Source organism: Aspergillus lentulus (genome assembly GCF_001445615.1).
Source record: "Aspergillus lentulus DNA, contig: Alt04, strain: IFM 54703, whole genome shotgun sequence".
Classification (NCBI taxonomy): domain Eukaryota; kingdom Fungi; phylum Ascomycota; class Eurotiomycetes; order Eurotiales; family Aspergillaceae; genus Aspergillus; species Aspergillus lentulus.
The window spans coordinates 773,705-800,116 of NW_028322122.1; the positions used below are offsets into that span (position 1 = coordinate 773,705).

At 50.9% G+C, this 26,412-nt stretch overlaps 5 protein-coding genes across 5 annotated transcripts; 4 read left to right on the forward strand and 1 right to left on the reverse strand.

The window, feature by feature from the left end:
* Nucleotides 1–397: 397 nt before the first annotated feature.
* On the forward strand, nucleotides 398–2,089 carry ALT_1547 (putative MFS sugar transporter protein; the record flags this gene model as incomplete). The annotated part of the gene is made up of 2 exons (XM_033558520.2): nucleotides 398–1,381; nucleotides 1,454–2,089. 2 exons carry the CDS (start codon nucleotides 398–400, stop codon nucleotides 2,087–2,089), a joined length of 1,620 nt encoding a protein of 539 aa, XP_033414411.2.
* A 1,841-nt stretch (nucleotides 2,090–3,930) lies between these two features.
* Nucleotides 3,931–4,254, forward strand: ALT_1548 (uncharacterized protein; the record flags this gene model as incomplete). Its single annotated transcript, XM_033558521.1, has 1 exon — nucleotides 3,931–4,254. One exon carries the CDS (start codon nucleotides 3,931–3,933, stop codon nucleotides 4,252–4,254), a length of 324 nt encoding a protein of 107 aa, XP_033414412.1.
* Nucleotides 4,255–5,466: 1,212 nt separating this feature from the next.
* ALT_1549 (allantoicase) lies at nucleotides 5,467–6,579 on the forward strand (the record flags this gene model as incomplete). The annotated part of the gene is made up of 1 exon (XM_033558522.2): nucleotides 5,467–6,579. One exon carries the CDS (start codon nucleotides 5,467–5,469, stop codon nucleotides 6,577–6,579), a length of 1,113 nt encoding a protein of 370 aa, XP_033414413.2.
* Nucleotides 6,580–7,385: 806 nt separating this feature from the next.
* Nucleotides 7,386–14,748, reverse strand: ALT_1550 (putative sensor histidine kinase/response regulator; the record flags this gene model as incomplete). Its single annotated transcript, XM_033558523.2, has 6 exons — nucleotides 7,386–9,397; nucleotides 9,454–9,783; nucleotides 9,875–9,941; nucleotides 10,002–10,482; nucleotides 10,543–11,730; nucleotides 11,828–14,748. 6 exons carry the CDS (start codon nucleotides 14,746–14,748, stop codon nucleotides 7,386–7,388), a joined length of 6,999 nt encoding a protein of 2,332 aa, XP_033414414.2.
* A 4,539-nt stretch (nucleotides 14,749–19,287) lies between these two features.
* pkhB (putative sensor histidine kinase/response regulator) lies at nucleotides 19,288–25,208 on the forward strand (the record flags this gene model as incomplete). Its single annotated transcript, XM_033558524.2, has 3 exons — nucleotides 19,288–24,666; nucleotides 24,727–24,840; nucleotides 24,906–25,208. 3 exons carry the CDS (start codon nucleotides 19,288–19,290, stop codon nucleotides 25,206–25,208), a joined length of 5,796 nt encoding a protein of 1,931 aa, XP_033414415.2.
* Nucleotides 25,209–26,412: the final 1,204 nt, after the last annotated feature.

A 26,412-nucleotide genomic window follows, 5' to 3' on the forward strand; every position in this document is an offset into this window, starting at 1 on the left:
CAAACAGGTCATGATTGGCATTCTAGGGAGCAGCGACAAGCCTATCTGAGCCATGTTATTGACACTCTGCGGCTAAATACACGAGCTTTATCCATGGACTATCTACTGGTGCCATTCAAACCACTATTCTTTCGATCATACCATCTCCGTGTCGAAAGAGGAGCAAGGGCCTAATAGGGTGGCGGTTCGATTCGACATGTGTTTGTCGCACAAGCAGCGTCCGACCGACATGATCGGCGACAATCTCATATAGTGGTGTGGCCCCAGTAGGCCAGTCAAGGAGGAGTATCCTCGTCAGTGCCTTATTCTCTTCTCTTTGCTGTTTAGTCATCCATTTCAAGGGAGTTTCGTTTGTCTCACAAGGCCTTTGGTCTAGTGAGTGCCTGAGCCCTTCATAATGCGTAACCCGATCGATGTCACGGCCACACATGAGAGTGAACTCGAAGTGAAGAAGGATGGAGCACATATTGAAGAAGTCGTGCTTGCCAACCTGACCGAGGAGGACGTTTTTAGGATCTCCCGGGAAGCACTAGATCTTCGGTCTTGGACTGGCTTCCGCTTATTCTTGATCATCTTCGTCCAGGGATGCAACCAAGCTGGTTATGGTATTGACTGGGCCGTTATCAGTGGCATCAATGCCTTGCCAGCATGGCACGCCTATTTTGGATTTGGAACTAGCGGAGGCACATACGGCTTGCTCAATGCGTTGATGAATATTGGCATCGTCTGTGGTGCCCCGTTCTTGTCGTTGGCGGACATAATCGGTCGACGGGGAATCAACTTTCTCGGCAACTTCATTGTGATCGTGGGCGCGGTTCTCCAGGGCTGCGCTGTGAACCTCTCAATGTTTATGGCGGCCCGGTTCCTCCTGGGATTCGGATCTGCGCTCTTGTCCAGCTCTCAATATGTGGGCGAGGTCGCCCCGACCCACCTCCGTGGCTTAATCGTCGGCATTTTTGGTGCATGTTTCCAGATAGGCAGTCTGGGAATGAACGGGGCCATGATTGGACTGACCAAGATAGAAGGGAACTGGAGCTGGCGACTCCCACTGCTTCTGGAAGCCGTCTTTCCCGCGATAGTCTGTGCTACCATCTACCTCCTCACCCCCGAATCGCCCCGTTACTACATCATGCGCGGGAGGAGAGACGCTGCCAAGCAAATGGTTGCAAGGTATCATACGACCAGCGGCGATATCAATGAGCCCATTGTCGAGATCGTCGTATCGCAGATTGAGGCATCACTTGAGCATGACCGGACAGGCTTCAATCAGTTCTGGGACTACCGGGTCTTTTTCACGAAGATGGCCCGCTTCCGACTCCTTGTCCTCTTCCTCTACTCCATCTTCCAGCAGTGGAATGGCGGAGGTATCATTACGTACTACGTAAGTCACCTCTAAGGCCTCTGGACTGTGGCCGCGAGGCCTTGCTTCTCAACTGACATTGTGCTCCTGCAGATGGTCCCCGCTCTGGAAACAATCGGAATCAAGGATTCGATGAAGCAGCTTGGTATCCAGCTTGGAACCACAGCCGTCTACTTCGTGTTTACCGGTGTAGGGGCGCTCATCATAGACAAATTCCGAAGACGGACGTTGATCTTCACGGGCCTCGCAACCATGATCCTCTTCCAGTTTGCCGCCACAATCACCTCCTGGCAGTTTGATGTCACGGGAAACAAGGCAGCCGCTGCGTTGACTATCCTTTGGATCTACCTCTACCAGACCTTCTCCGCTATGCTGATAGCCACCATGCACAACCTGTACCCCGTTGAGGTCCTGTCTCTGCCACTCCGTGCCAAGGGAATGGGTCTCTACGGGCTGATCCAGGGCGGTGCGGGCGCCGTCCAAACATATGGCATCGGTGTTGGAATTCAGAAGCTCGGTTACAAGATTTGGGTGGTCTATATCGTCTACAACTGTATCCAGCTCGTTCTGTCGTACTTCGTCTTCCCAGAGACATCTGGGCTGTCTCTCGAAGAAATTGACGCCGTTTTCGAGACGCCGGGCGTGGGGCCCGTCAAGATGTCTTTGGACATCCAGAAGGCGAAGAAGGAGAGGGCGGCGGCCACTCGGGATGAGGAGGTACGACACTAAACATCATTTATGCGATACATATGTTATGGTTGTATCTATCCCGATCCGTGCATTTAAATTATATGAGTCTCATGATATGATGATCGGCTATATAACCAGCTCTGTGCCAGTAAACCACGTACTTCCATGTTCAAGGCAACCTCAAACCCAACAGTTGACCGCCTGGATGAGGATAGGTATACCCCTTGTGCTATAAATAACACCACCTACTCACCTGGAAGCAAACATCATCCGTGACCGCTAGCACATCGACGCACATCCAAGATAACTCTGCATCTACCGACATATTCCAATAACGACCCTACAAGGGCAAGAGCGCCACCGCAGTGGACCATGTCATATATTCTTCAGGAACTTGAACCTGGAGGTTCGATTGCACAGCATACGCAGGGAGCCCGTTGCCGGGTGTAGCACTTCAGGAGGGTATGTATTGCGTCTGACAGTTGAGGAGGTAGATTTTGCGGTGTAAGTAAACCGTCATGACTCGTTTTTCCACTTGCTGGGAGTTGCTAGTGTGCCTGATTAAACTCAGTCAGTGCTTGGTCTGGTTTCATTAGAGCGACAAGAGTGTCTACTGTACAATGTCACTGCCAAGGCACGTTGAAGATCCCTATTGAAGAGTGTGTCTAAAGAGTACCACTTGTCCATACGACCATGAATCGAATGTGACACAACAACGCATCTAACGGCTACCTGCAGACCAAGTCCGGAACGGGGTGTTAAGCAACGCTCAACGGGAAGCTAAACGGGCTCGAGAGCGAATCAAGCGTCCCTGGTGGCGGAGTAAAGGAATGTTCTGGGTCGATCTCCCTGTGCGTTTGCCTCGCGACGGGGATCATGGAAGCCATGATCATGATCGATTGAGTTTCCGTCTACGTCTAATAGCACGGCCACCTACAGTTAAGATCGCCCTCTTTTCTCCTTTCTGAGAGCTCTTAGACCGTCAGGGGGCGAGAAGAGAACTTCCATTGTTGTTCTTGGAAGATAGCCCCGGTCTGTGTGTAACAATCGGATCGCATGGCTAACAACCGAGTCGGCTGGCTTTATTCGGCGGACCAATGTTAGTATGTGTTTGTAGCTCACCACATATGCAAGCAACAGTCATCGAAGTAGCTATGAAGTGTTTATATTTGCCGTCGCCATTGCAGATGTGGTCCGTTCGTCAGGACTGCGAGCTTCTTCACCGACTCAATACTCCGTCTCGCAGAGAAGACGACAGAAGACTGCAATTTGACCAGCACAATTCTGCAGACCGCCCCTGGTTGCGCGGGTGGTATCCTGAAGGTGTCACAGTCCGATCAAATGAGGAACAAACGCCTTCCTGATGGAGCGGTGGGATTGGGCTTCCACGATAATCACAAGATGACGGGACAAACGAAGTGGGTACTTCCTTTGGCAGCAACGAAAGGAGTTTCAAGACATGGAACCTTTCCATCTTTTCTCCGCTGTTCTGTTGCGCCGCATTATTGGCAAATGTGCGTTCTGTGGCATCCTTGGTATCACCTTGAAAGACATGCCTGAGCGACCGCGGATCTATAAAGATCGTCTGTATCCGTCCAAACATAGAAGGGATATTAGATCCCTTCAACGATAAAAGGTTGGTTGGCACTCTCGCAGAGCAGCAGCGAGATTAAGAAATCGCCACCTCCCCATCCCAAGACAAGCTTCTTCTCAACCCACTATCTTTCTCGTCCCTACCTCACTAGTGCGCTTCGCACAGTAGCCTGCATCGAATAGACTGGTCGATCTCAAAACAATACAAGCCTTACAAGCACTCGGTATACACCTTGCAGATCACGCCGAGAGCATTTGAACGTGCTTGACAATTACAAGTGTCCATAATGCCGTCCAAAGGCTGTCATTCCAACTCTCTGCCCGAAGCACGAGGCCTCACGTACGACGAGTCGGATATGGCACTGTTCCACGCCAAATTGTCCTACCACTCCACCATTGAGGAGCGCATGGCTTCGAAAGACACCAACCTGGCATCTATATCTGAGCATCAGGCCCGGATTCTCAAGCGCTGGGAGATGCTTAAACAGGTGGAGAAGGAGATGGCGGACAAAGGAAAATGTCTGTCGCCGGCGGAGAAGAAGCAGTTGGCACAATATGAATGGCGATACAAGCGACTCGAGGAACTGGCGACCAAGACGACAGGAGGTTGAGATGTCACGGAGAGGTGACATGGAAGCCGAGGTCCCTGCTGGTCAAAATGGCATGCATCAAGCATTATCACAGGGAGTTATGGGAGTGTGACCGTGCATTACCGGCGTTCATTCTAGAATTGGAGCATTGCGCATAGCTCGTTTGGGCGCCCTACCTGTGCAGCTTTGAAAGATAATATGACACTTCATTGGCAATGATCTCTTCCACTTGTTTTCAACCGCTCGGAAGAGTCGGGCAGCTGTGAAGGCTCGAAAGATCGGTGGCAAAGGAACATAGTCGCCCGTAGCTCTATAGCAAATTACCCAAGCCCATGCGTAGACGTCGTACATGTGCCATTGTAGCAGCTCCCACTTCTGCAACAGTAACATGCACAGCGCAGTTGCACGCTCAAGTCACCTCTGTGAGCGAGGGAGCCTCAACTCAAGCTATTTGAAAGTGTCACCGGCGGAAGCACAAGCTCCTCAACGCTCTCTGTGAAACTCGGGCATCATCTGTGGCATTTTTCCCGACGGTACAGCAAAAGTCTTGGATTTTTGAGCGCTGTCACCATGCTCCGGGATTCTTCGAAATGACAGCAAAATGGTGACTCATGGCGTCTCGTATCTTCCCTGTTAACCACCAAACCAGTTATGCAATCCGTGAAGTGACGACCCAGTTCCTGCGGAATGCTGCGATGATCGGAGACCTCCGAAGGGTACAATTCCGGGGCAGTGGGGCACGAACCAGTATAACTGGATTGGAGATGAGCGGGAACGTTGGGAATAGCGACAAAAAGCGCAGGTGATTGCGATTTGATAACGGGAAATGGCGCCTTCAGGTGGCTAAGCGGATGGAATAGGACGGGGCGGACTCAAGCGAGATGTTTTGGGTGTCTGAGGAGATGAGACTAGACGAGACAGAAGAAGGAAGAACGAGAAGAAGAAGAAGATCACTCGATGGGATCGAGTAATGATTACCTGAGGCAAACACAGGTGTATAGGTGGCCTGCGGGGCTTATCGCTAGTTATCGGGCAACTTCTTTTTCCCCCTCATCCTCTGCCACACTTATTTAAAGGGCGTCTCCAGTTGCGATAAGAGGAGGATGATCAGACTAGACTGGAGTTACAAGAACAAGTGAATTGCAGAGTTCAATTGCGCACTCAATTCCTCTACTTCAATCCAGCAACACCACCGAGGACCTCAACCCAGCTATCCCACCACCAGCCAGCACAATGACGTCCTCCGATAAGGTCACCTATATCCCCGCGGAGGAGATCGACAAGGTCTTCGCGCACACCACGAACCTGGCCTCGTCGGGTCTCAATACCAAAATACTCGCCTGCTCCGACGAGTTCTTCGCCGCAGCCTCGAATCTGCTCAACCCGACTCCTCCCATCAACCGTCCCGGTGTCTTTGTCCACACCGGCGCCTGGTACGATGGCTGGGAGACTCGCCGGCACAATCCTGAACCCTACGACTGGGTCGTGATTAAGCTGGGTGTCGCTAGCGGAGCCATCCAGGGCGTCGAAGTGGACACAGGTTTCTTCCATGGCAACTATGGCGAGAAGGCCGAGCTGCAGGGGACCTATGCGCCCGCCGACAGCGGCATCACAGACGAGCAGATCGCTGACCCCAGCTTCAACGGCTGGACCACCATTCTACCCCCTCAGCCCTGCGGACCGTCGCAGCGTCGCGCCTGGAAACTCAACGACTACGAACCCTCCAACCCCAAGCCCTACACCCACGTCCGACTGCTGATGTACCCCGACGGCGGATTCGCCCGTCTCCGTCTCTACGGCCACGCGATCCCTCCCCCGGCCCCCGCGTCCGCCAACTCCGCAGCAGCCCCCATCGAGGAACTCTCCTCCGCGCTGCTGGGCGGCCTGGCCCTGTCAGCATCCAACCAGCACTACACGCCCATCTCCAACCTGATACTTCCCGGCCGGGGCAAGGACATGGGCGATGGCTGGGAGACCGCGCGGTCGCGCATCCCAGGCTACACCGACTGGGCCATCTTCCAGCTGGGTCTCCCCGGCTCGGTCGCCAAGGTCGTCGTCGACACCAAGGATTTCCGTGGTAACTTCCCGCGCGCCGTGCGGGTGCACGGTCTGCTCGAGGGCAGCGTGGCGGCCGGCGAGGTGCCTGCGCATGATCATCCAGGCTGGATCCCTCTGCTCAGCGGCGACAAGTTCTGCAAGGCCGATTCCGAGCATGTGTATGAAGGTGCTGAACTCGCTGCTGGTGGAGAGGACACCCGCACCTTTACACACGTCAAGTTGACCCTGATCCCTGACGGTGGTGTCAAGCGTCTGCGTATCTTCGGCCGTAGAGCCAACCGCGCCTAAGCTGTAATCGCATCGACTCCATGCTGAGCAATCCTGCTTTGTGGGGTGGGAAACGCCCACAGTTTTGTCTAAATATCGTGCCTTCGTTGTACATAGTCTTGAACAAAAAAAAGTTTTCGCAGGCAAGCTTTCCAATAGGAGTAATACTTCCTTACGTCTATTATATCCTGGTACAAAAGCATGGATGAGAAACCGGAAATTGAAACAACCCTGCCGGAATGGGAACTGAAGACTTAAAAACAATAACACCTATTGACAGCCGTGTATCCGTTCTCAGAATTGTAATTCAAACCTCGGGGAATATTGAGCGCCAACGCGAAGAAATAAGAGCACCCCGAACACGAAACTGAAGAAAAGGGTGATGATGCAGCAATTGAGAATGGCTCAGACTCGGGTGACAGGACTCTTTTCCGACATAGGAGCTATAGCATCACAAAACACTGCATCGAAGAGGAAGGCGGAAGAATTCAAGCAAGATGGGTGGCCAGATAACTCTGATAATCGCCCGCGTGGCAGGCAATTTCAACCCATAACGCAAATATCGTGAGTCGTAGCGTTCGTGATCATCACATGGGATAGACGTAAAGGAAAATAAGGGTAAAAAGTAGGAAATGCAGCCATGGTGCTCTTCATGTACAGGTAGGCAAACGCTAGTCTAACGAATCAAAACCCCCATGAAACACGGTCAAGCACATTGCAGATGATAGTCATACTGGGAACCGAAAAAGAGGCATTTCACCCAGACATACCAAGATTCACTGGAAAGAAACTGGTACGATGGAACCTGAATGAGATTCTGCGCTAGGTCACGCCCCACTGGACCTGCCGGGGATCTTCTCGTCCTCGGGGGTCAGTGCAATCACCAGCTCCGAACCGGATGACGACGTACTACTTGGAGTGCCGACTTCGGAGCTGATGCTCCCTCTCGCACGCATTGCCAGGCGAGTCTTGGTGTACGTTGGCGCAGGCGCAAGATAGTTGTCAAGCATCTCACTAAGAACCGTAGAGCGGACCGGCTTCGGTAAGTAATTGTTCATTCCGGCCTCAAGGCACTTCTCGCGATCCCCTTCGATGGCACTGGCAGTCATGGCGATCACGAGAACCTCGTTCACGTTGGGATCTGGGTCCTTGCGGATCTCGCGAGTCGCATTGTAGCCATCCAGAGTAGGCATCTGCACGTCCATCAGCACCACGTGGAACGGATTGCCCTCCTGAGAGCGTGCCCGCAGAGCTTCAACTGCCTGGCGCCCATCGCTGTACGCTTCGCATTGCAAGTTAAGGCCGGTAACAAATTTCACGGCAATCTTTTGGTTGATGGGATTATCTTCAGCAATACAAACACGGATCTGATCGCGAGGGATCATGGTTAAATCACGCGCCATCGGTCGGCGTGCCACCTGGTTCTCCCCAGCGGCAGAGCCGTTTGACCACGGCGCTTTTGTCACAGAATCCTTGGCTTTGTTGAATGACAGGTGGAAGGTCACTGTGGTGCCAACACCAGGAGTCGAATCCAGCCAGATCGCTCCGCCGAGGACATCCTCGATAATGGCCTTGCATATGCTAAGTCCCAGTCCACTACCACCGTACGACCTTGCCGTGGAACTGTCGGCCTGCGAAAAAGGCTTGAAAAGACGCGACTTTTGCTCCTCAGGAATACCAATTCCAGTATCAGACACTGCACACTCTAGGCGCACACGATTCTTGCCCTCCCGTGAGACCTTGGCTCGGACGGTAATGGATCCCTTTGGTGTGAACTTATAGCTGTTGCTCAAGAGATTCATGAAGATTTGGTGTAAACGGACAGGATCCCCCAGAACCACGAGATCTGGTGGAACTTTGTCCAGGTCTTCGATAGTCACGAGGCCGCGGTCCCGGTGCGTGTAGCGCAAAGCGCGCACGACTTCAGAAATGGTCTCTTTGACGTTGAGAGGAACGGTCGATATCTTCATTTTCCCTGCCTCCAACTTCGAGAAGTCTAAAATGTCGTTGATGAGCGTAAGGAGTGTATCAGCACAGACCCGTATAGACTCGACGTATTCATCCTGTTCCTTGTTCAAATTTGTTCCCTTGAGGAGCTCCGACAAACCAATGACACCGTTCATTGGCGTCCTGAGATCATGGGAGATGTTGGCTAGGAAGATGGACTTGGCTCTAGCGGCATCCTCCTTCAGTTTCACGTTGTGCTTGGCTTCTGCTTCTGCCACCTTGGCTTTATGCTCCGCCTCACGAGCCTGCGCGAGGGCACGCTTCTGTGCTTCAATCATAGCTGCGTTGGTGGCGCTAACCCTGCGGACTTCACGGAAGAGCAGCGCATTGGCCAAAGAGATGCCAATCTGGTTGCAGAGCAGATGAAGCACTACAACATTGCGTTGAGTGAAAGAGTTCGGCTTGCCTTCAATATGAATGACGCCCAGGAGGTGGTCTGCCTGCATAATAGGCAGTGCAATGACAGACCTTCCCATGGGATGTTTGTTCTGATAGGCCTCGCTGGCGTTGGAAAACCGATCGTCCTCGAGGAAATTGTGGACAAGAACCTCTTCTTTCGTGCGAATCACGTAGTGACATATCTGCTGTGCCATTTTATCGTCGAACTCCGACAGGGGAAGACCATCGACGAAGGACCTCTGTCCCTTCTCCAGGTCACCAGTTGCGGCGACTGCGAAGCCGTTATCGTCAAAGTCTGTTGCGATCACGGCAAAATCGGATCCATTGCAAGATTCCAACACGATCTCAATCATCTTGGTGAGGAGTTTATCAATCTGAAGTTCAGAGGACATCACTTGGCTCGACTCGAGGATGCTAGACAAATCGATGATATCTAGCGAGACATTAGTAACATAAAAGCTTCTGGCTGAAGTAGCCCGGTGGCCTTACCCAGCCCAACACTAGAGATATCGAGCGAACGCTCCCCCGCAGTGACTCCATTCTGCTCAATCCAACGATGTTTTCTATCGTCCCTCTCCACGTCTTGAGAGATGGTCATGTCTTCTTGGGCTGTGTTCCGCTCGATACCAAGAAGCGAGTCAACAGTCTGAACACCGACGTCAGCACATCTGGAGGATGTTGCTGTTTTCAAAAGCCACTCGTGTTTCTCTGTGAGTTGTGATGCTTTCCCAACAGCACTAATCCCAGCCCACGCAGCTATCGCGTCCTGCATCACAGAACGCGCTGCTCTTTTGGCGCCGCGCCTGATTAGAAATTCACCTGCAGAAAGAATTGAGTCAGAATCCATTGGAGACAGTAACAGAGGCAAACAGAAAAGGAACCCAAAACAACCAGCAATACGTGCACTCACCATGTAGTTCAAGAGCCAAGGCCTCCTCCATCGGCCAGCCGTGAATTTGGCAGTGATCAATTGCAGCCTGATTTCCAAGTCAGCTTTGCCCTCATCTTCCTCATCAGTCATTGCTCTGAAAACTCACCTCGAAAGCTTGAATGGCGGACGTATGGTCATTTCGGACTTCGGAGATCAAGGCTTCAAGAATCAATGACCACATGCCGTAATTGGCATCGCAGGCGCTTCGCGCAAAATCAACCTCCGCCTTATACTTCAACACCGTCTTCAGGTTGTCACCGTCCATATATCCACCCGCAGGGAAATCGTTGTGGAGTGTCAGTAGAGATAGAGCTAAGTAAAAGTAGACCACATATCCAACGCGAGCAGACCAGAGCCTAGGAATCGTGTCCATCATCGACATTCCCGTCTCTATCACCTTGGTGTGATGTCCGTATAAGAAAAGGGGTATCATAGCTAACCCCCAATAGATGTCCCGAGGACGATCAGCGTTACTGGCATTCGTGTTTAAGAAGGCAATGTATTCGTCGGTACTATGGTGCTCGTCATCCATGATAGTGTTGGGATTACGATAGAATGTCTTTCCCTGAAGAGCGCGAGAGGCTTGTCTGCAGTTATCTGGTCAGCCCAGTGTTGCACTCAAACCAGCCACATGCACAAAGACTTACCGGACAGCTAAAAGACTGGCGCCACCCCGCGTGTCCTTGGACCAATCCGGAATATCGTCAGGACTTTCGGTGCAGAACTGTTCAACTTGAGCCATATCGTGTCCCAGCCACAGTCTGGTCATCGCCATCGATGACAGACTGATCAGTGTGATGTAAGGGTCGCCCATCGTGAAGGAAACTTCAACAGACGTCTCGAGCACTGGAAGTGTGGACGGCATTGGGACTCGCAAGTGGCTGATGTAGAGATTGTGGACGATTGTGCCCCTACGCTGAGTCCATGGCTCCGGACAACAGTCCAGAAGGGTCAATGCACACTCATTGAGTTTGGCGGCAAACTCGAGGTCTCTAAAGCGACTGAAGGATATCATCGAGAGATGGGAACAGCCAATCGAAATTTGCACGAACCCGCCCTTGAAAAGATGGAGGTTCATCATCTCGATAGCCATCCGGTAGAATGTCAACGCATCATCCCAATAGGTCACAGCCATTGCCTCCGCCATGACGGCCCCGATGGTGATCATGTTAATATCCTTACTCTTGGGTCTGCGAACAATGACTTCCAGATCGGCGTTCTCAAGGTATGCCTTCAGATTGCCGTACGCAGCATCGCAAGCTTCGTAAGTAGTAGGCTCCCGAAGGTGGACGCCCAGTTCCTCCAGGCATGTCAGAAGCGAGTTCATAGACTTGTAATGATTGCCCATCTGAGCATATATCTTGGCTTTCACAATCCAAGCCCTTGCTTTGCAGACGGCACTCTTGCCATGGGCAAAAACCTCGTCGAGAAGTCGCAGAGCCTCAGTATGATGGCCCTGAGACCAGAGCATCTCAGCCGTCGCGATATGTAGGCGCAACGTCTCATCGTAGTAGACATCGGTATTGTTCTCGTCCCAGGGGTTATCCTGAAGCAAAGCAATACAGTGGCGGAAGTACCATAGCGCGGTTGGCCTAGCACCGGATTGAGAAGCAGTCTGTGCGGCATCCCATAAGATCTTTCTGTAGTCGACTCTTTGAACGACGCGAGACCTGACGATCCGGGAAGCAAGGCCAATGTGCCGAGCGATCGCATAGCGACTGCGACTATCGTGGTAGTATTTCATCATCGCCTGCGATATAATGAAATGCATTTTGTCGACGTTGCGACCCTCGGTCAACGAAGTCGCCGCTTGTGCAAGTCGATCATTGGCAAATCTGGTCAATGTTAGCAACTATCGGTGGGCTCGCGGAAGAACAGTTCAAAGTATGGAAGAAAGAAGAGCAAATAGACGATAGAATGGAAAGAGCCCACCTAAACTCGTCGTCGGTCTTTCCTGGGACAATCAAGTTCGCTTGGACAAGATACTGAAGTCCAACTACTATATCAGCCTCAGACTGTCGGATCATACTGGCACTTTGTGGGCATGTCAAGTCGACAGTCTCATCATCCTCGCTGGAATACAGGAACTCGCTGGTAAGCAGTTTCTGAACAAGAGAAAACGGAAAGGGACTCCCCAGCAGAGCTCCCCATACCATGATGGACCGGGCAGCTACTGGGATTTCCTGGAGGCGTTTTGCGATGAATCCAAGGCCAAGACCCTCGCCGTACCTTGGAGCGACAAACTCAGTGAAGATTCGATCCAGGTCAAACTCCCACCTTGAGTTCTTCCAGGAATACCAGATACAATTTTTGCTGTAGCAGGTCTCAAGCATCAATCTGACGTAGAAAGGATTGCCTAAACTCTTTTCCTGGATGACGGCAGCAAGGGGAGTCAACCCCGGATTTGGATCCTGGTGCATCGTAGCCGCTACATATTGCATGATCTCATTCTCCCCCAGAGAGCTGAGCTCTATTCTGGTCACATTGGGGTTCTCGGACTCGAAGAGTGATTTGATAGCCTCGGATTCCAGCTCAGCCTTCCGACTTGTGACGATCAGCACACAAGGAATCTTGGCCCGGAGTATATTCAGAATCAACTCGAGGGTCTCGTCGTCTGCGTAGTGCAAATCATCCACACAAACACATATCATTTTGAACTGAGATAGAGTCCTGAGAATCTCTAGGAACGTCTCCATCAACCGCATGTTTTTTGACGCGGCGTTCGACAGGAAGAACTCCACGGAGCTTTGCCCATGATCAAGACGAGGCATGGCGAGGCGCTTCGAGGGCTCGGAGCCTCTGATAGAGACATCCCTGAAAATGTGCTGAGCTACTGAGAGCTTCGGTGAGATTTCCAGTTCCTTGCCTCCCGCGGACATCAGCTGTTCTGGAAGCTCCAAGACCCTGTGGAGAGTGGCCCACATTGGTCTTAAGGCCATGCGAACGCTATTGTGGTAATCCGTTGTCACATCACGCTCAGAGAAAATCTGACGTAGGAGAGACGCCAGAATTTTGGCAAAAGGCTCGAAAGGGATTCGTCTGGCTCGGTCCAGGCGAGCGATTCCGATGTAGCCAAGCTTACGTATTGCCGGCTGGACGCGATTCATAAGGTCTGTCTTTCCAATGCCAGCAGGACCACTGATCGTGATTACCTCACAATTCCCGTTCTTTCGAAGCTTGTTTGCGGCCTTCTGTCTGGCGCCTGGGACAAGGGGATCCGTATAGGTCTGTGCGTTCGCAACCGACGGGGAGTGACTGTCACGCTCTGTGCTATCCACGGAAGCACGAGGTTCGGCAGGACTTTTGGCCTTGTTGGAGGTATATCCGGGCTTAGTGGTTGAAAGGGACGATTCTGTGCTATGCAAAGATTCATGTGTTGAGACACGCCCAATATTGTATTGGGTGCCGTTTGAGTTGGTCCTCGGCGCCAAGTGAAATGAGCCAGAGTCGCTTGAGCCCGACGCAATCTCGAAGCTGTCAACACGGCCGTCCGACACCGAAGAGTTGGACCCCACTCCACTGGAGCCATGAGCAGCCGCCCGGGCTTGCGCAGACTGTTGCCTTCTGTAAACTCTCTCCACCACACCAATTACTTTGTCATATTCCTCCCGTCGGCCAAACATCCCGGTCGGAAGCGTGAAGAAAGAGGACACGTCGCGCTGAGCAATCTGGAAGTCTTTCAGCGCTTCGCTATCGCCGTCGCCAAGAAGCTGGGAAATCTGTGTTAGATCCCTCTTCACCGATGAAATGGTATGGTAGCGCTCATTGACGGCCTTCTGGGTCATTTTCTGGATAACAGCCGAAATTGCGTCAGGAATATCCATTCTCTTTGTTGAGACGGGTGGTAGTTTCTTTCCGAAGACGTTCTGCACAACCTCGACCGGATCAGCTCCCGTGAAGGCCGGTTTTCCTATCAACATAGTCCAGAATAGCACACCAAGCGCATATATGTCTGTGCGACTGTCCGGTTCAGTAGGCATCCTCCCTGTCTGCTCGGGTGCAACGAATTGCAGCTTGTTTTTGACGCCGAGTTCTCGAGAGAGCGAGGACCAGCCGTCGCTGAGTATATTTTCAAAGGATCTTGCGCCGTTCCCCGTGCTAAGAAGCTTTACTGACCCTGTCTCCCGGTTGAAGTGAAAAGCATCACCTCTGATTTCACCATGCACCGTCTTGAGGCCATAGTGCAGTAGCTCCAGGCAATCACATGCGCCGATGGCAAAATCGAGAAATACCGGAAGAGAGACCTGCTCGTCCGGAGTCGGTACGTTATCGCTCTTGACGCCAGCCGCAAACCACGCAGGTCCAAATGCGACCAGCTCACGCAAGAAGTTCGGGCCTGGCGATTCGAATATGGCAACCAACAGCGGTCCTATATCGCCTGGATCTGGTGGCAGCCGGATAAGATCAATCGGTCGAATAGTGTGATTGCAGTCTGGATCCGACGTCTGCACGATGGATCTCAACATGTGAAACTCCCGCTCGAGTCTCACTACATGAGAGGAAACTCGAGCCACTACTGGCACCCATACTGATTCATGATCTGCGCGAGACAATGACAGTTCGCTACTCGATTCGCTCAGGCTACTCCTCCAGTGATGGCGGAAAAACGGACGGGACTCGGCGCGCGGGGAGTTACGGGCTAGGCTAGACGGACCTGAGGAGGTCGCGGCGGGGGTTGAGACGTCGGATTCTGCACAATGACGAAGGCCGAGGACATGCCAATGGTTGTAAGTTGAATGGAATGGCTCAACGGACTGATCCCAGACATAACCGGGCAGCTGCGCAAGCCTCTCGAACAGTCGTGCTGGTGGGAGCGGTAGGTCTTCCCCGAGAATGTGGTTATCCTCCTCCATCTCAGCCACCTATCCAAGAATATCTTTTTGTGTGAAACTTCTTCTTTTATCAGACAAAGGCCGTATTCGTCCCGGACGGCGGATGTTGATGTCGGCTCAGAGAAGACGCTGCGTTTGAAGAGGAGGCATAGGGACGGAAACGGCTTTGTCGACTTGATCGAGGCTAACGAACGTCGGGCAGGATCATCGATATCAATCGTGCGCTTCGCTTCGACGATCAGCGGTGTAGGCTAGGTGATGGATATGCGTCGAAACAGACGTCACGATGCCGCTATTATCGTTCCCCTGGAACCATATGAGCGTTCAAGACGAGGGTCATGAATCTAACATTTGATTATCAGGTGAAACTTTGGTTGGGGTCTGACAGCCTGAGGCTAACAATTTCCCGAATCAGCAGCTCTTTAGTCAGCTGTAGTGGGGCATCACGAGACTCGGGCTCATGCTCAGTGCATGACTCCTACCTCTCCAGAGGATCAAGGAACAGAGTATCTCAATCAACATTTAACACTAAAAAACCAGATAGATCGCATTTTGAATGATGCTTAGGTACATCATCCGGACATGTGACTAGACTACCGTCAGTCAACAGCCACTCAGTGTAGTCTTAGACATGTCATGATGACGGGAATATAGGGAAACTCTGGGACATTTCGATAGAAGAACCATATGGTCAAGATTGAAGACTCCGAAGACAATAGGCATTATTCACTGTCCTTGGAGCTTTCTTTCGATTGCGCCGTAGACTAGATAGCTGGAACGTGCCCATGTCAGGTATCCGTTTCCTGGCATTTACTACTACTACTGCTACAGCTATGTGGGTCAAACTAGGCTTTCTTTATTAGTTGCTTGAAGTTGGTGATTCCTTCAGTAAAACGGCCCGAAAATTCACCTATTGGGGCTGTGGCGCAATTGGTAGCGCGTGGTACGTTCCATCAACAGTCTTCCTCAGCTCGATCAATTTGTCTAACAAATTTCCATAGAGACTCCAGATCTCAAGGTTATCCGATCGAGACGGGTCAGCCTCATCCAGCTTTTTCCCCTTTTTGTTTTGGACTTTATGGTCTTGGAGCAGCAGTAGCATAGTACACCAATCCCTCTGGCAAATGACGTCGAACCTCGAACATGAGCGAAGTAGCGCTCCCTTCAATAAACAAAGATGAAACAGTGACTTCGAACAAAGAAATGTCTGAGATGGGAAATCGTGAACAAATTTATTTGAGTCTCGACCACTATGCAGAAGTCGGCCATAATGATTCTCATAAATCCAGTCACCTTCATTTAATACATGTAGAAGATTTGCAGAAATTTGGAAAGGCGCATGTGCATGAACTATTATGCATGGTGACGACTGTGCCTGGTTGCCCATCCAGTCTTACTAGTCCTCGCAACCATGACTATTGCCGTAAGCATGCTCTAGTCGCGGGTCCACGATGACGGTGTATTGCCGATCCAAGCCATCTTATCTTATTTCCTGCCAGGCACCGAGTGCCAAAGGAGAAGGCCTTAAAAAAGGAAGTGGAGAGTTTGCGTATCAAAGCGTTGAGCATAACGACAGCGACTGAAATTAAGCGAAGCAGATACGCAATGTATGGTACCGGCCATGCTGGATCTGTCCATTCAGGGATATGCAAATATTTGGTCGGAGATCTCACAACTTAAGTCCAGCAGCACGAGGTCAGTCCAGACATATTGCTCCGTAACGCGGCACATACAGCACTAATGCCAAATGACGACAGAGGTAAGAGCAAGGCTGACTATGATACACACTTAGCCTTTAAGCAGCCTCACCAGCTTTGGATGAAACCGTGGAGGAGAAAAAAATTACATCTTCAAACATCATGTCCCAATAATGATACCTTTCAAATAGTAATGAGGCAGGGGTTTGTTCCAGTTCCAACCAAACAGTTTAAGTTGAAGTTAGAGGTGGCAAACCTGCCACCGCCTGACCACGCGACAGCGTCTTTACCTAAGGTAAAGGCTTTTAATAATAATGGTAATCGGTGAGGCAAGCTACCCAGTGGAGAGTTGACTTTCGTGTCTTGAATATCCATATATCCATATCCATGCGTCATTGGTAGCCGATAACCTGAAGCCGTAGCGCGCACGATGCATACTATTACTGAGTGGACAAGAATACCCTCTCTATATACAGGCTACTGACATCTTTGGCATCAGGGGGATGTTGATCAATTTTGGAGCCATCCGGCTTCTTGGAGTTTCTACTTAAGTGGGCAAGTGGATAACAAGGCAGTATTGTCACTTGCTGGATCCGGTTCTGTCTAGTGCTCCACTTCGCCATTCGCCATAGATAATCCAACTTGCAGGGTTGAAGCCGGGTAGGTATGACCAAGGCAACACTAGCGCACAGAACTAGCTGATTCATGGCTATCTAGTCAGGGGTCGCATAGTGTCAACATCGCAGGGTTAGGAAGAATTAGACAGACGGGTACCATCTCACCTTACTTTGGAACATGGTCTCTTTAAGGGCGCGCCACACTCTCCATTCGAATAACATTATGAAGTCAAACCTACCACGTAGATAGCATTTATGGCAAGTCACCACCGATCGGCGCTCTAAGAAGACATCCATGGAACCAGGAACTGGCCCATTGTATGACGCACCCCGTAGACTACCTTAATACCTTATTACCTCATCCTCAAACCCGGCCCTCCGAGTCTGGGATTTTTAGGAACAGGGTCGTTTCTAGATGCGACATAGGAGAATGCCAATGACAAGAGAGAAATGTTTATTTAAGATGTTTACTTTGTAAGGTGGCAGATGCGTTTTTATCCTCATCCTTTTTGTTAAGTAGTTCAGATGGCATATGCTACTACTGATGAGTGATCATCTTTTTATGGATCCAAAATCCCTGTGACGAAATGGTTCTGGCCACTCTAGGTGCAGTCTTGATGGTACTCCATACCAACCACCCTTCTACAGACCGGTACATTGGTGAGTAGGTACACTTTCAGAGAAGAAACAAATCATCCATACTGTAGATAAATAGTACTTACCCTAGATGTTTTCATACCCATTGCATTTTCCTTGCCCTTGTTTCATCTGTCACTAACTTACACTAAAAAGTAGCAAACAAGTAGCTATCTGCTACATAGTCATCCAAGGTATGGAGTAGTTCATAGTACTCTAGGTAGGACTCCGTAGCCCCATCAGCATCCTAACTCCGTATCCACCTCCACCCAAGCCCTGTCCTACCAGTTACTGGTTACTTACCCTCTAGGTACCAGAACCAGAACCAGCCCCAGTTACATCCTCAGCAATAGCACTAGCATCATCACCATCATCATCACAACCACCCACCAAGCTCAGCGGACAATCCTACTTCCCTTCCGGCTGTCATTATTGTGTGTTCACCGGCCTTTGCTCCACCCTCTTTGTTACTCTTCCTCTCCTCTCCCTCCCGTTCCCTTCCTCCTCCTATCTGGACTGGGTACTTCTCTCCCACCTTACAGCTTCATTACTTGTTGTCAAATTCTGCAAACTCTTTTTAGCTCTCACTTAAACTATTGTTCTTGTCTTTTATCAAAATTTAATACCTGGACACTCACCAGTGTCATTCCATTCTTCCCTTCTGGGTCAAGGAAACTTTTCACGTTCCCGCGGCCTGGTCACTGGTTTAGTCCTCCAAGGGCACGCATACGTCATAGGCTCGGGTCCTTCCTCACCCCCCCGGAGACGGACCAATTCCATCCAGCCTTACCTCAAATCGACGATCTCTCTACCGTCTACATTACTACTACTACCTTTATGGTTCTTTGATATTATCTACTGTCCATACAGTGGTAACAGTACTATGGGTCAGAAATAATATTAATAATAATCATAATAACGAGACAGAATTTTGCTAGCTCTGCCAAGTGCCTTCAGTGTGCTCTACCGTGCTGTCCTACACTTCTACAGGTCAGTACCTACATTTGAATCTCTTGTGATCATGATTATTTTTTATTTTCCTTTGTCGCCGTGCTTAGTGTACTCTTGCCTATCCACTTTGCTTGTTCTAACTCTGATCATAACTTTCTCCCTGCCTCCTGCAAACTGGAGGATCACCCTCACCACCACCACTACTCCTACCTATACTGATTATACACTGTACACCGCTTTAACCCACCTCTGAGCACTTGCCTTTCCTACCCTTCTTTTTTCCGCCCACTTTTCCTCCCATCGTCCATTCCTTCTTACGTCCTCGAGTTATACTTGACCTTTATCCATTTATTTTCTTTCTTTCTTTCTTTCGTTTTTATTTAGCTCACCTACAGGTACAGCAGGCCTGTCCGAATTTATCCTATCGCGATATAATTCTTTCATCCGAAGACCCTACTTCACTCTTCCGTTCGCGCGCTTTGCCTTCCCGTTTGCAACAGCACTACGAGCTGCCAACCGTTTCCTATATCCTGCGAGCGCGGACCTGTCCGTCCGAGAGATGAGTGCCACATTTTCTTCCTGTAGAGTCGGATTTGCCCAGGACAATTGAGTATCTGTCCGGCGGTGGAGGGGGTTTTAGCATGGGGGAAGTCCAAAGCATGAGGGCATCTCCGCTTCCATCACCGGCCGAGGCTCCTTCGCCTGTTACCGCACCCCATCCCGGACCCTCTTATTCGGTTTCGAGTCTTGTTCATGGCGAAGATGGCTATGCTGGGGAAGGAATCACGGCGATAGATGGCTTCGCGCACAAATCCCACACTCGCTCGCCGCGGGGGTCGCATGAAGAGACTGCAAAAGCAGACGCAGACAGTATATTATCGTCCGCTATAAAAGCTCATGCCAATCAGGAGAAGGCCTCTCACGAGGATGGTCGAACCTCTCAGACCCTCAAGGAACTTCGGAGACAAATGGAAGAATTGCTTGTTTACCAACAATTACAACAATCGCACAATTCCAACCCGACAGAGCACAGGGAGCCGACTTCCATGACCTCTGCGCCGCGCGAATCAAGCAAGAAACGGCGCCTATCAAACCTTTCGCCCCCGAAATTCTCCCTTTCGTCTACCGCAGCAGTACCTTCTACTTCCCATTCAGATTCGACCGGATCTGGCGACACTGTCAAAGCTTGCGATTTAGAGGATGATGCTGCAAACCCTATTGGTCAGACACCGTCGTATCCTTTCCCGAAGATGCAGGAGACGATGAAACAGCAGCAAAATCATACAACTCCTCCTGGTCACTTCAAGTTGACGCTGCCGGCTGAAAAGGCGAAGATTCACATGACACCATCACAACCTAAAGACGAGCGGAGGTCGGCCACGGTCAAAGCAGCGGTGGTTTCACAAAGCGCATTCCTCCCGTCAGGCCACAAACCTGTATCTGACGACCCTTCATACCCCGCCCCGAACCTTTATGGTATTACATTGCAACTCAATGCTGATCCCGGGCTTGAGGGTTGGTGGGCAAATGTTGTCGATATCTTGAAAACTCACTATGGCGCAGATCGAGCGTCGCTTGCTGTGCCCGGTGACACTACAGATCTTGAAAACGTTCCTTGGGGCCAGAAGGCGGTTTACAATCCTGATTCGACATGTGACTTCGAGCAGAGTGATGACACAGCACCGGCTCATGACTCTTCTCACAAAGAACCTGGAGACGTTGCAAACATAAAAAAGAAGGAAGCCTCCGGGAATGGCAAAATTGCACCCGCGACGGTTCCTTCAGCTCTCCCAAAGCGGCCGTCGCTCCTATCCAGACACTCGTTTGCAGGATTCGGTAAGGACAGGGCGATCTCTACTGGACACGAGCCAAGTAGTAGACTTCAGTTTGTGCAGACACCGAAGGAAGCCGCAGCTCTGGATAACAAACATCCGCGCCGAATTGAGATGCCGGCCGTCGCCGAACATGAATCTGTTTCTGAGCGAGGAAACATCGCAACCGATGTGCATTCTTGCGACCCCTTGAATCCTGCTCAATGTAATTATCGGCGGGCTGTTTTCCCTATACCTCGGCCTTTGGAGGTGGAAGCCGATCCTCTCATCAAGCGAACAGGGGTTGTGAAACTTTTTGGACGCACCAAGCCAGTTGTGCTAACCCGGGAGTACTCAGAATACCCAGCCGCTGCATCCAAAACGCCTCATGATCATGTTCCTCAAACTCCGGAAGACCGGGTCCAAGTTACTCCTACAACGGGACCTCATCGGCACTCTCAGCCAAGATTGCACTATGCCCGCGGCAGATCGGCATCCAACGTCAGTGGTTCCGATCGCCATCCGCAAACCATTCCGTTGATGCAAGTATACGACGAATACGAACAAGTTCCACCGTCCCCTTGGTCGCAATCCCCTGCGCCTTCTCCTGCGCCCCGTACGCACGCAGATCAAAACCCTTTCTTTACCAGCCACACTGTCGACGAAAGCGCATTTGCACAGCACCCTCCCCCTCATGACTACTCAAATACAGAGCCCTTAGAAGCGATAGGGGTGGACCTGGCCAAGTCGGTGGTTCATATTCCGCTTCTGCATGCCGGACGGTCCAATGAGGCGTCACCGTCTACTCTGAGGTTCCCTGTTGCAATCATCTCTATATTATCGCCAATCATACCCTATCCTTCGAATCTCAGGCAGTCATTGGCATATCTTATGCCCCACCTCACAACTTCTTTCGGTCTCGCGCAACAGTACAGCCAACTTGAGCGGCAACTTACTTCACGCATGCACATTCCTCGCTACGGTCATATCCTCGGTCTAGGTGGAACATTTTCCGATGAAAGCAGTGAGCTGGAGCTTGTTGCTGGTCTCAGTGGGCACGTCAATTACGCATTTGCAGATGACGTCTCTCTATCCGCCCGCGCTAGCCTTTCCAGTCCCGGAGAAGCATCGAACTCGACAAAATTCAGTCCTTCAATATCTAATCTCGGAACACCGGCACTCGACCTTACTTCCGGGGCTCTCAATTCCGGCGAGTCGCCCGGGCCTGCCGCGAGAGGTAACAGCGAAGCGGTGGATAGTTATTTCAACGTTCACGCGTCCAAGAGCCTCCGAGGTGCCATCAATCAACACCGGAATAAAGTCTCCAAGTCGAAGAAACTGGCTGCATCTACGCCCACTTCCCCTGGCAGGATATGGGAAAACCGCTCTGTAGATGACGAGGTGTCAGCGCAGGACCCCAACCTCGTGATAGCCTCCCCATTACAGGATTCTAAAGTACCACCTGTCATATCGCCGACGCAGGGATCCAACCGTCACCCTTCCACGAACTCTATCTATTCGCAGTTGCAAAGGGAGATTCCGCGGCCCTTTTCTGATACAGTAGCACAACTCATGCTGAATTCAGTCCCTCTTCATCTCTTCCTGGCTAAGCCTCAAAGCGGAGAGGTCATTTGGACTAATTCCAAGTTCGATGCCTACAGGAGAAGTCAACCCCAAGAACAGAAGTCGAGGGATCCTTGGCAAAATATACATCCTGACGAGCGTGATCACATCTCGCAAGGATGGGCAAACGCTCTACGGACTGGTTCACAGTTCACAGAACGTGTGCGCGTCAAGCGATTCAACGATGATTCTGCGTACCGTTGGTTTATATTCCGAGCCAATCCCCTGCTGTCGTCTACAGGGGAGGTGCTGTATTGGATTGGATCTTTCCTTGACATACACGAACAGCATGTTGCAGAACTGAAAGCCGCACAAGAGCGGCAAAAGTTCGCGATCGATGCTAAGTATCGAGCATTCTCCAACTCCATCCCGCAAGTCGTGTTCGAAGCAACTGAACATCGGGGCCTTATTTTTGTGAATGAACAATGGCACCTGTACACGGGGCAGAGACTTGAAGAGGCTCTTAACTTCGGCTTCGCAAAACATGTGCATCCCGACGACTTGGAGAAATGCGGCTCGCTCTCCGTTTACATTGCAGATTTACAAAATAAAGCGCCCACCGACTCTACTGGGAAGGACGGTTGTGCTGGGAAAGAGAACGCAGGAAACCCTGGGCGACAGTTCAGCCAGGGGGTCACGCCTGCATTGGCTGAACTCGTCAGGCTTGGGATCGCTTCCGTCCAGAAGGACGAGAATGGGCGAGTGTTCTACTCGACAGAGATTCGCCTTCGTTCCAAAGGTGGCGACTACAGGTGGCATCTTGTACGCCTAGTTCGAGTTGAGACCAGCAGTTTTGGCAGCGGAGAAGCCTCGTGGTATGGCACTTGCACCGATATCAACGACCGCAAAAATCTGGAGAGGGAACTCAACAAGGCGATGCAACAACTGAACAACCAGATGGAGTCGAAAACGAAATTTTTCAGCAATATGTCACATGAAATCCGAACTCCGCTTAATGGAATTCTTGGCACCATTCCATTCATTCTTGATACGCAGCTCGATACTGACCAGAGGCGAATGCTCGATACCATTCAAAACAGTTCGACCAACTTGCGCGAGCTGGTGGACAATATCCTCGATGTCTCTCGGGTTGAGGCTGGAAAGATGTCCTTGGTCAACTCCTGGTTCCATGTCCGGTCTGTGATTGAGGATGTGATAGATACCATTTCTTCTAGAGCTCTCGACAAGGGACTCGAGCTCAATTACTTGATGGATGTGGACGTGCCACCTATGGTAATTGGCGATAGGTTCCGCATTCGGCAGGTCCTCATCAACCTCGTTGGCAACGCGGTGAAGTTTACCGCTCAAGGAGAGGTCCACATCAGCTGCGGCATCTATCGGGATGCTTCGGTGCCTTTGAAGGAGACCGAGTTGTTGTTGAATTTCGATGTTGTTGACACCGGGAAGGGATTCAGCGCCAGGGACGCCGAGCGCTTGATGCAACGGTTCAGCCAACTGGGAGAGAATGCCTCTCAGCAAAACGCAGGGAGCGGACTGGGGCTATTTTTATCCAAGCAGCTGGTCGAAATGCACGGGGGGCGGTTAACTCCCAGCAGCAAGGAGGGACAGGGTGCTACCTTCTCGTTCTTTGTCAAGGTCGATGCTCCGCCTCCTCCTTCACCGGATGACCCTCGCCTAGTTCGACAGTCTTCGAGCACGTCCGATCTCGGAACGCAGTCAAAATCCGAGTCGCTGCAGAGAATGCTCTTCGCCAGAGAATCTGCTGACTCTAGGGGATTAGATCCAGCTGATTTGTCTCCTGCCCTCGAATCACCCCTCTCTCAGCCTTCCAGTAGCTTTGACCCCTCTGCGCGTTTTGCATTAAACAACTTTTCCGAGCGCTCGTCGATGTCGTCGGCTATGCCGACCCCAGACATTCATGGTACAGAGCCACTGCCAAACATTGAGTCTGCGAGGCATCCCAATGAGTCAGATAGAACCGAGAACCGAGGGAAAGCACCAACTTCCTCCGGCCAGGATGCTTCGAGCTCCCCGTATCGGCCCTCGGAATCAGGATTGCAACCTCCGGCTAGGACATATCAGGCCTCCGATACTCCTCGAAGCCTGTACTCCATCGTCATCCTGTGCCCGTTCGACCACGCCCGTAAAGCCATCAAACAGCACATCGAGCAGGTGGTTCCCCATGATATTCCATTCTCGATCACATCCATGCCTGATGTGGAAGACTGGAGGGACTCAATGAATGATGGTGTCGCATCTCAGCCGACTCACTTGGTCCTTAACCTACCCAGCGTTGAAGAAGTGTTGGATATGATCTCGTATGTTGCGGAGTGTGATCAGGCCACTGCTCCCGCGCTTGTCATCATTTCCGACCTCGTCCAGAAGCGTCAGATCAATTCGAGGTTGAAGGATTTGTCCTCAGGCGGAAAGCGCGTATTCACCGTTCCCAAACCGGTCAAGCCGTCAGCGTTCTCGGCCATATTTGACCCCGACAACCAGCGCGATCTGAGCAAAGATAGGAATCAAGACATGGCCCGAGAGATCAACAATAATTTCAAGACCATGTCGAAGATGGTGAAGGAGGTCATCGGGAATAAAGGCTATCGAATATTGCTGGTTGAGGATGATGAAACGAATCGCATGGTATGTTGCTACGCATGGCTTGCCTGTTTCTCATCTACAAAATGGCTGACGAGATTCTAGGTCATGCTGAAGTACCTTGATAAGATCAAGGTCATGGCCGAGACTGCAACAAACGGGCAAGAATGCACAGAGCTAGTGTTCTCCAAGGAACCCGGTTACTATTCTCTGATCATTGTAAGTAGAAAACTCCATCTAACTCGCCTGTCATATGATCCCGCAACTGACACGTTACTTCCCAGTGTGATATCCAAATGCCGGTCAAAAATGGTTACGAAACGTGTCGGGAAATTCGCAAATGGGAGTTGAAGAATCACTATCCCCAGATTCCTATTATGGCTCTCTCCGCCAATGCGATGACCGATCAAATCGAGAATGCTGCACGTGCTGGCTTCAACGATTATGTGACGAAACCTATCAAACACAACGAACTAGGAAAGATGATGATGGGACTTCTCGCTCCTGATCGCCCTTTACTTCTTCTTCGCGATCGCCTAAAACCTGATCACGACGGTCATTTGTCCGATGCATCGCACTGTCAGTGAGCAGCTTTCGTTCGGAATTCATGTCTCGACCTGCTCAGACGTGCTCGTTTTTCAAGCGAGACTACGATTCTAAGTTTTCAATCTTCATGTAATGAGGTGCTGTTGCCCGTACGACTTTGGGTTTAGTTGCTTTTTATCTATCATTTTGGTCTGGGTTGAGGGTATGCAATGGCAAGAAAGCCATCGGTCGGAAAGGCGCCTTGGAGAATTTGTTTTTAAATATTTCATCCGTGTCTCATCTCCCGTCCCCGCAAGTGTGGATTGCTATTTTGCATTTGCATTCGGCTGCGAGTCCAATCTGATATTTTTCAGCATCATGGTGACAAAGGATCAGGCTCAATGTTCTTGAGACCATTTGAGCTTGTGCATGGCGTCATTTCTCGAATCTGTACCGGCGAAAGTTCTACTGTTTCAGTTGCTCGGCCTTCATTCTGTGCGGTTTGCTTTTAGATACCACTTTACAAGCGCTTTTGTTTTTTCTTTCAGGGACTCATTGTATGTGCAAATGGTTGAGAATTGAAAACCCTTCACTCTTGTTCCATTACTACTTTCTCGATAGACAAATTTATATAGTGAAATGCCCAATTGGCTACCTAATCATTCACCTCTCCCTTTTCTCATTTCCTTGAAGCCATGGGAGTTAGCAGTACGGCTCATCGGCAGGTAAGTAGATGTTCGTCGCTCGAAGAGAACCTGCGCCGGGTACATACACGACCTGAATCCGATCTGTGACAGGATTATCAGTTGTTAAAGATGCCTCTCCCTTTCCCTCGGAAACTAGGATCAGATGACAGGCATATCCCTACGACAGGATGACCTCAGGGCCTCATTTTGTGACTCCCACCGTCGTGAAATAGTCCAACCGAAAAATCTCATGCCGGCTTTACTGCGTCTCCCCTGCAACGCGTCTAGCCTGTGGACCGGACCATGTCCAATTGTTAGATGGACACAGCCTCCATTCCATTCTGCCTTTCCGCTTCCGAGTTCTGAACCCCACGAAGAAGGTAAATGCAGACTGTTTCAGTTTCAGTTTCACTTGCGTGTCCCGGTGAGAGATCTTCAAATCGAGGACTCAGTCCGAATCCGTGGATATGTCAGATGTCCCGATACTCCTCCCTCGATCTCACCATGTGGCCAAGGCAAGGGGGCAGAGAAAAACTCCGATTGATGAAGTTGACGATGTCTGTGTAACTACTGGTTCAGG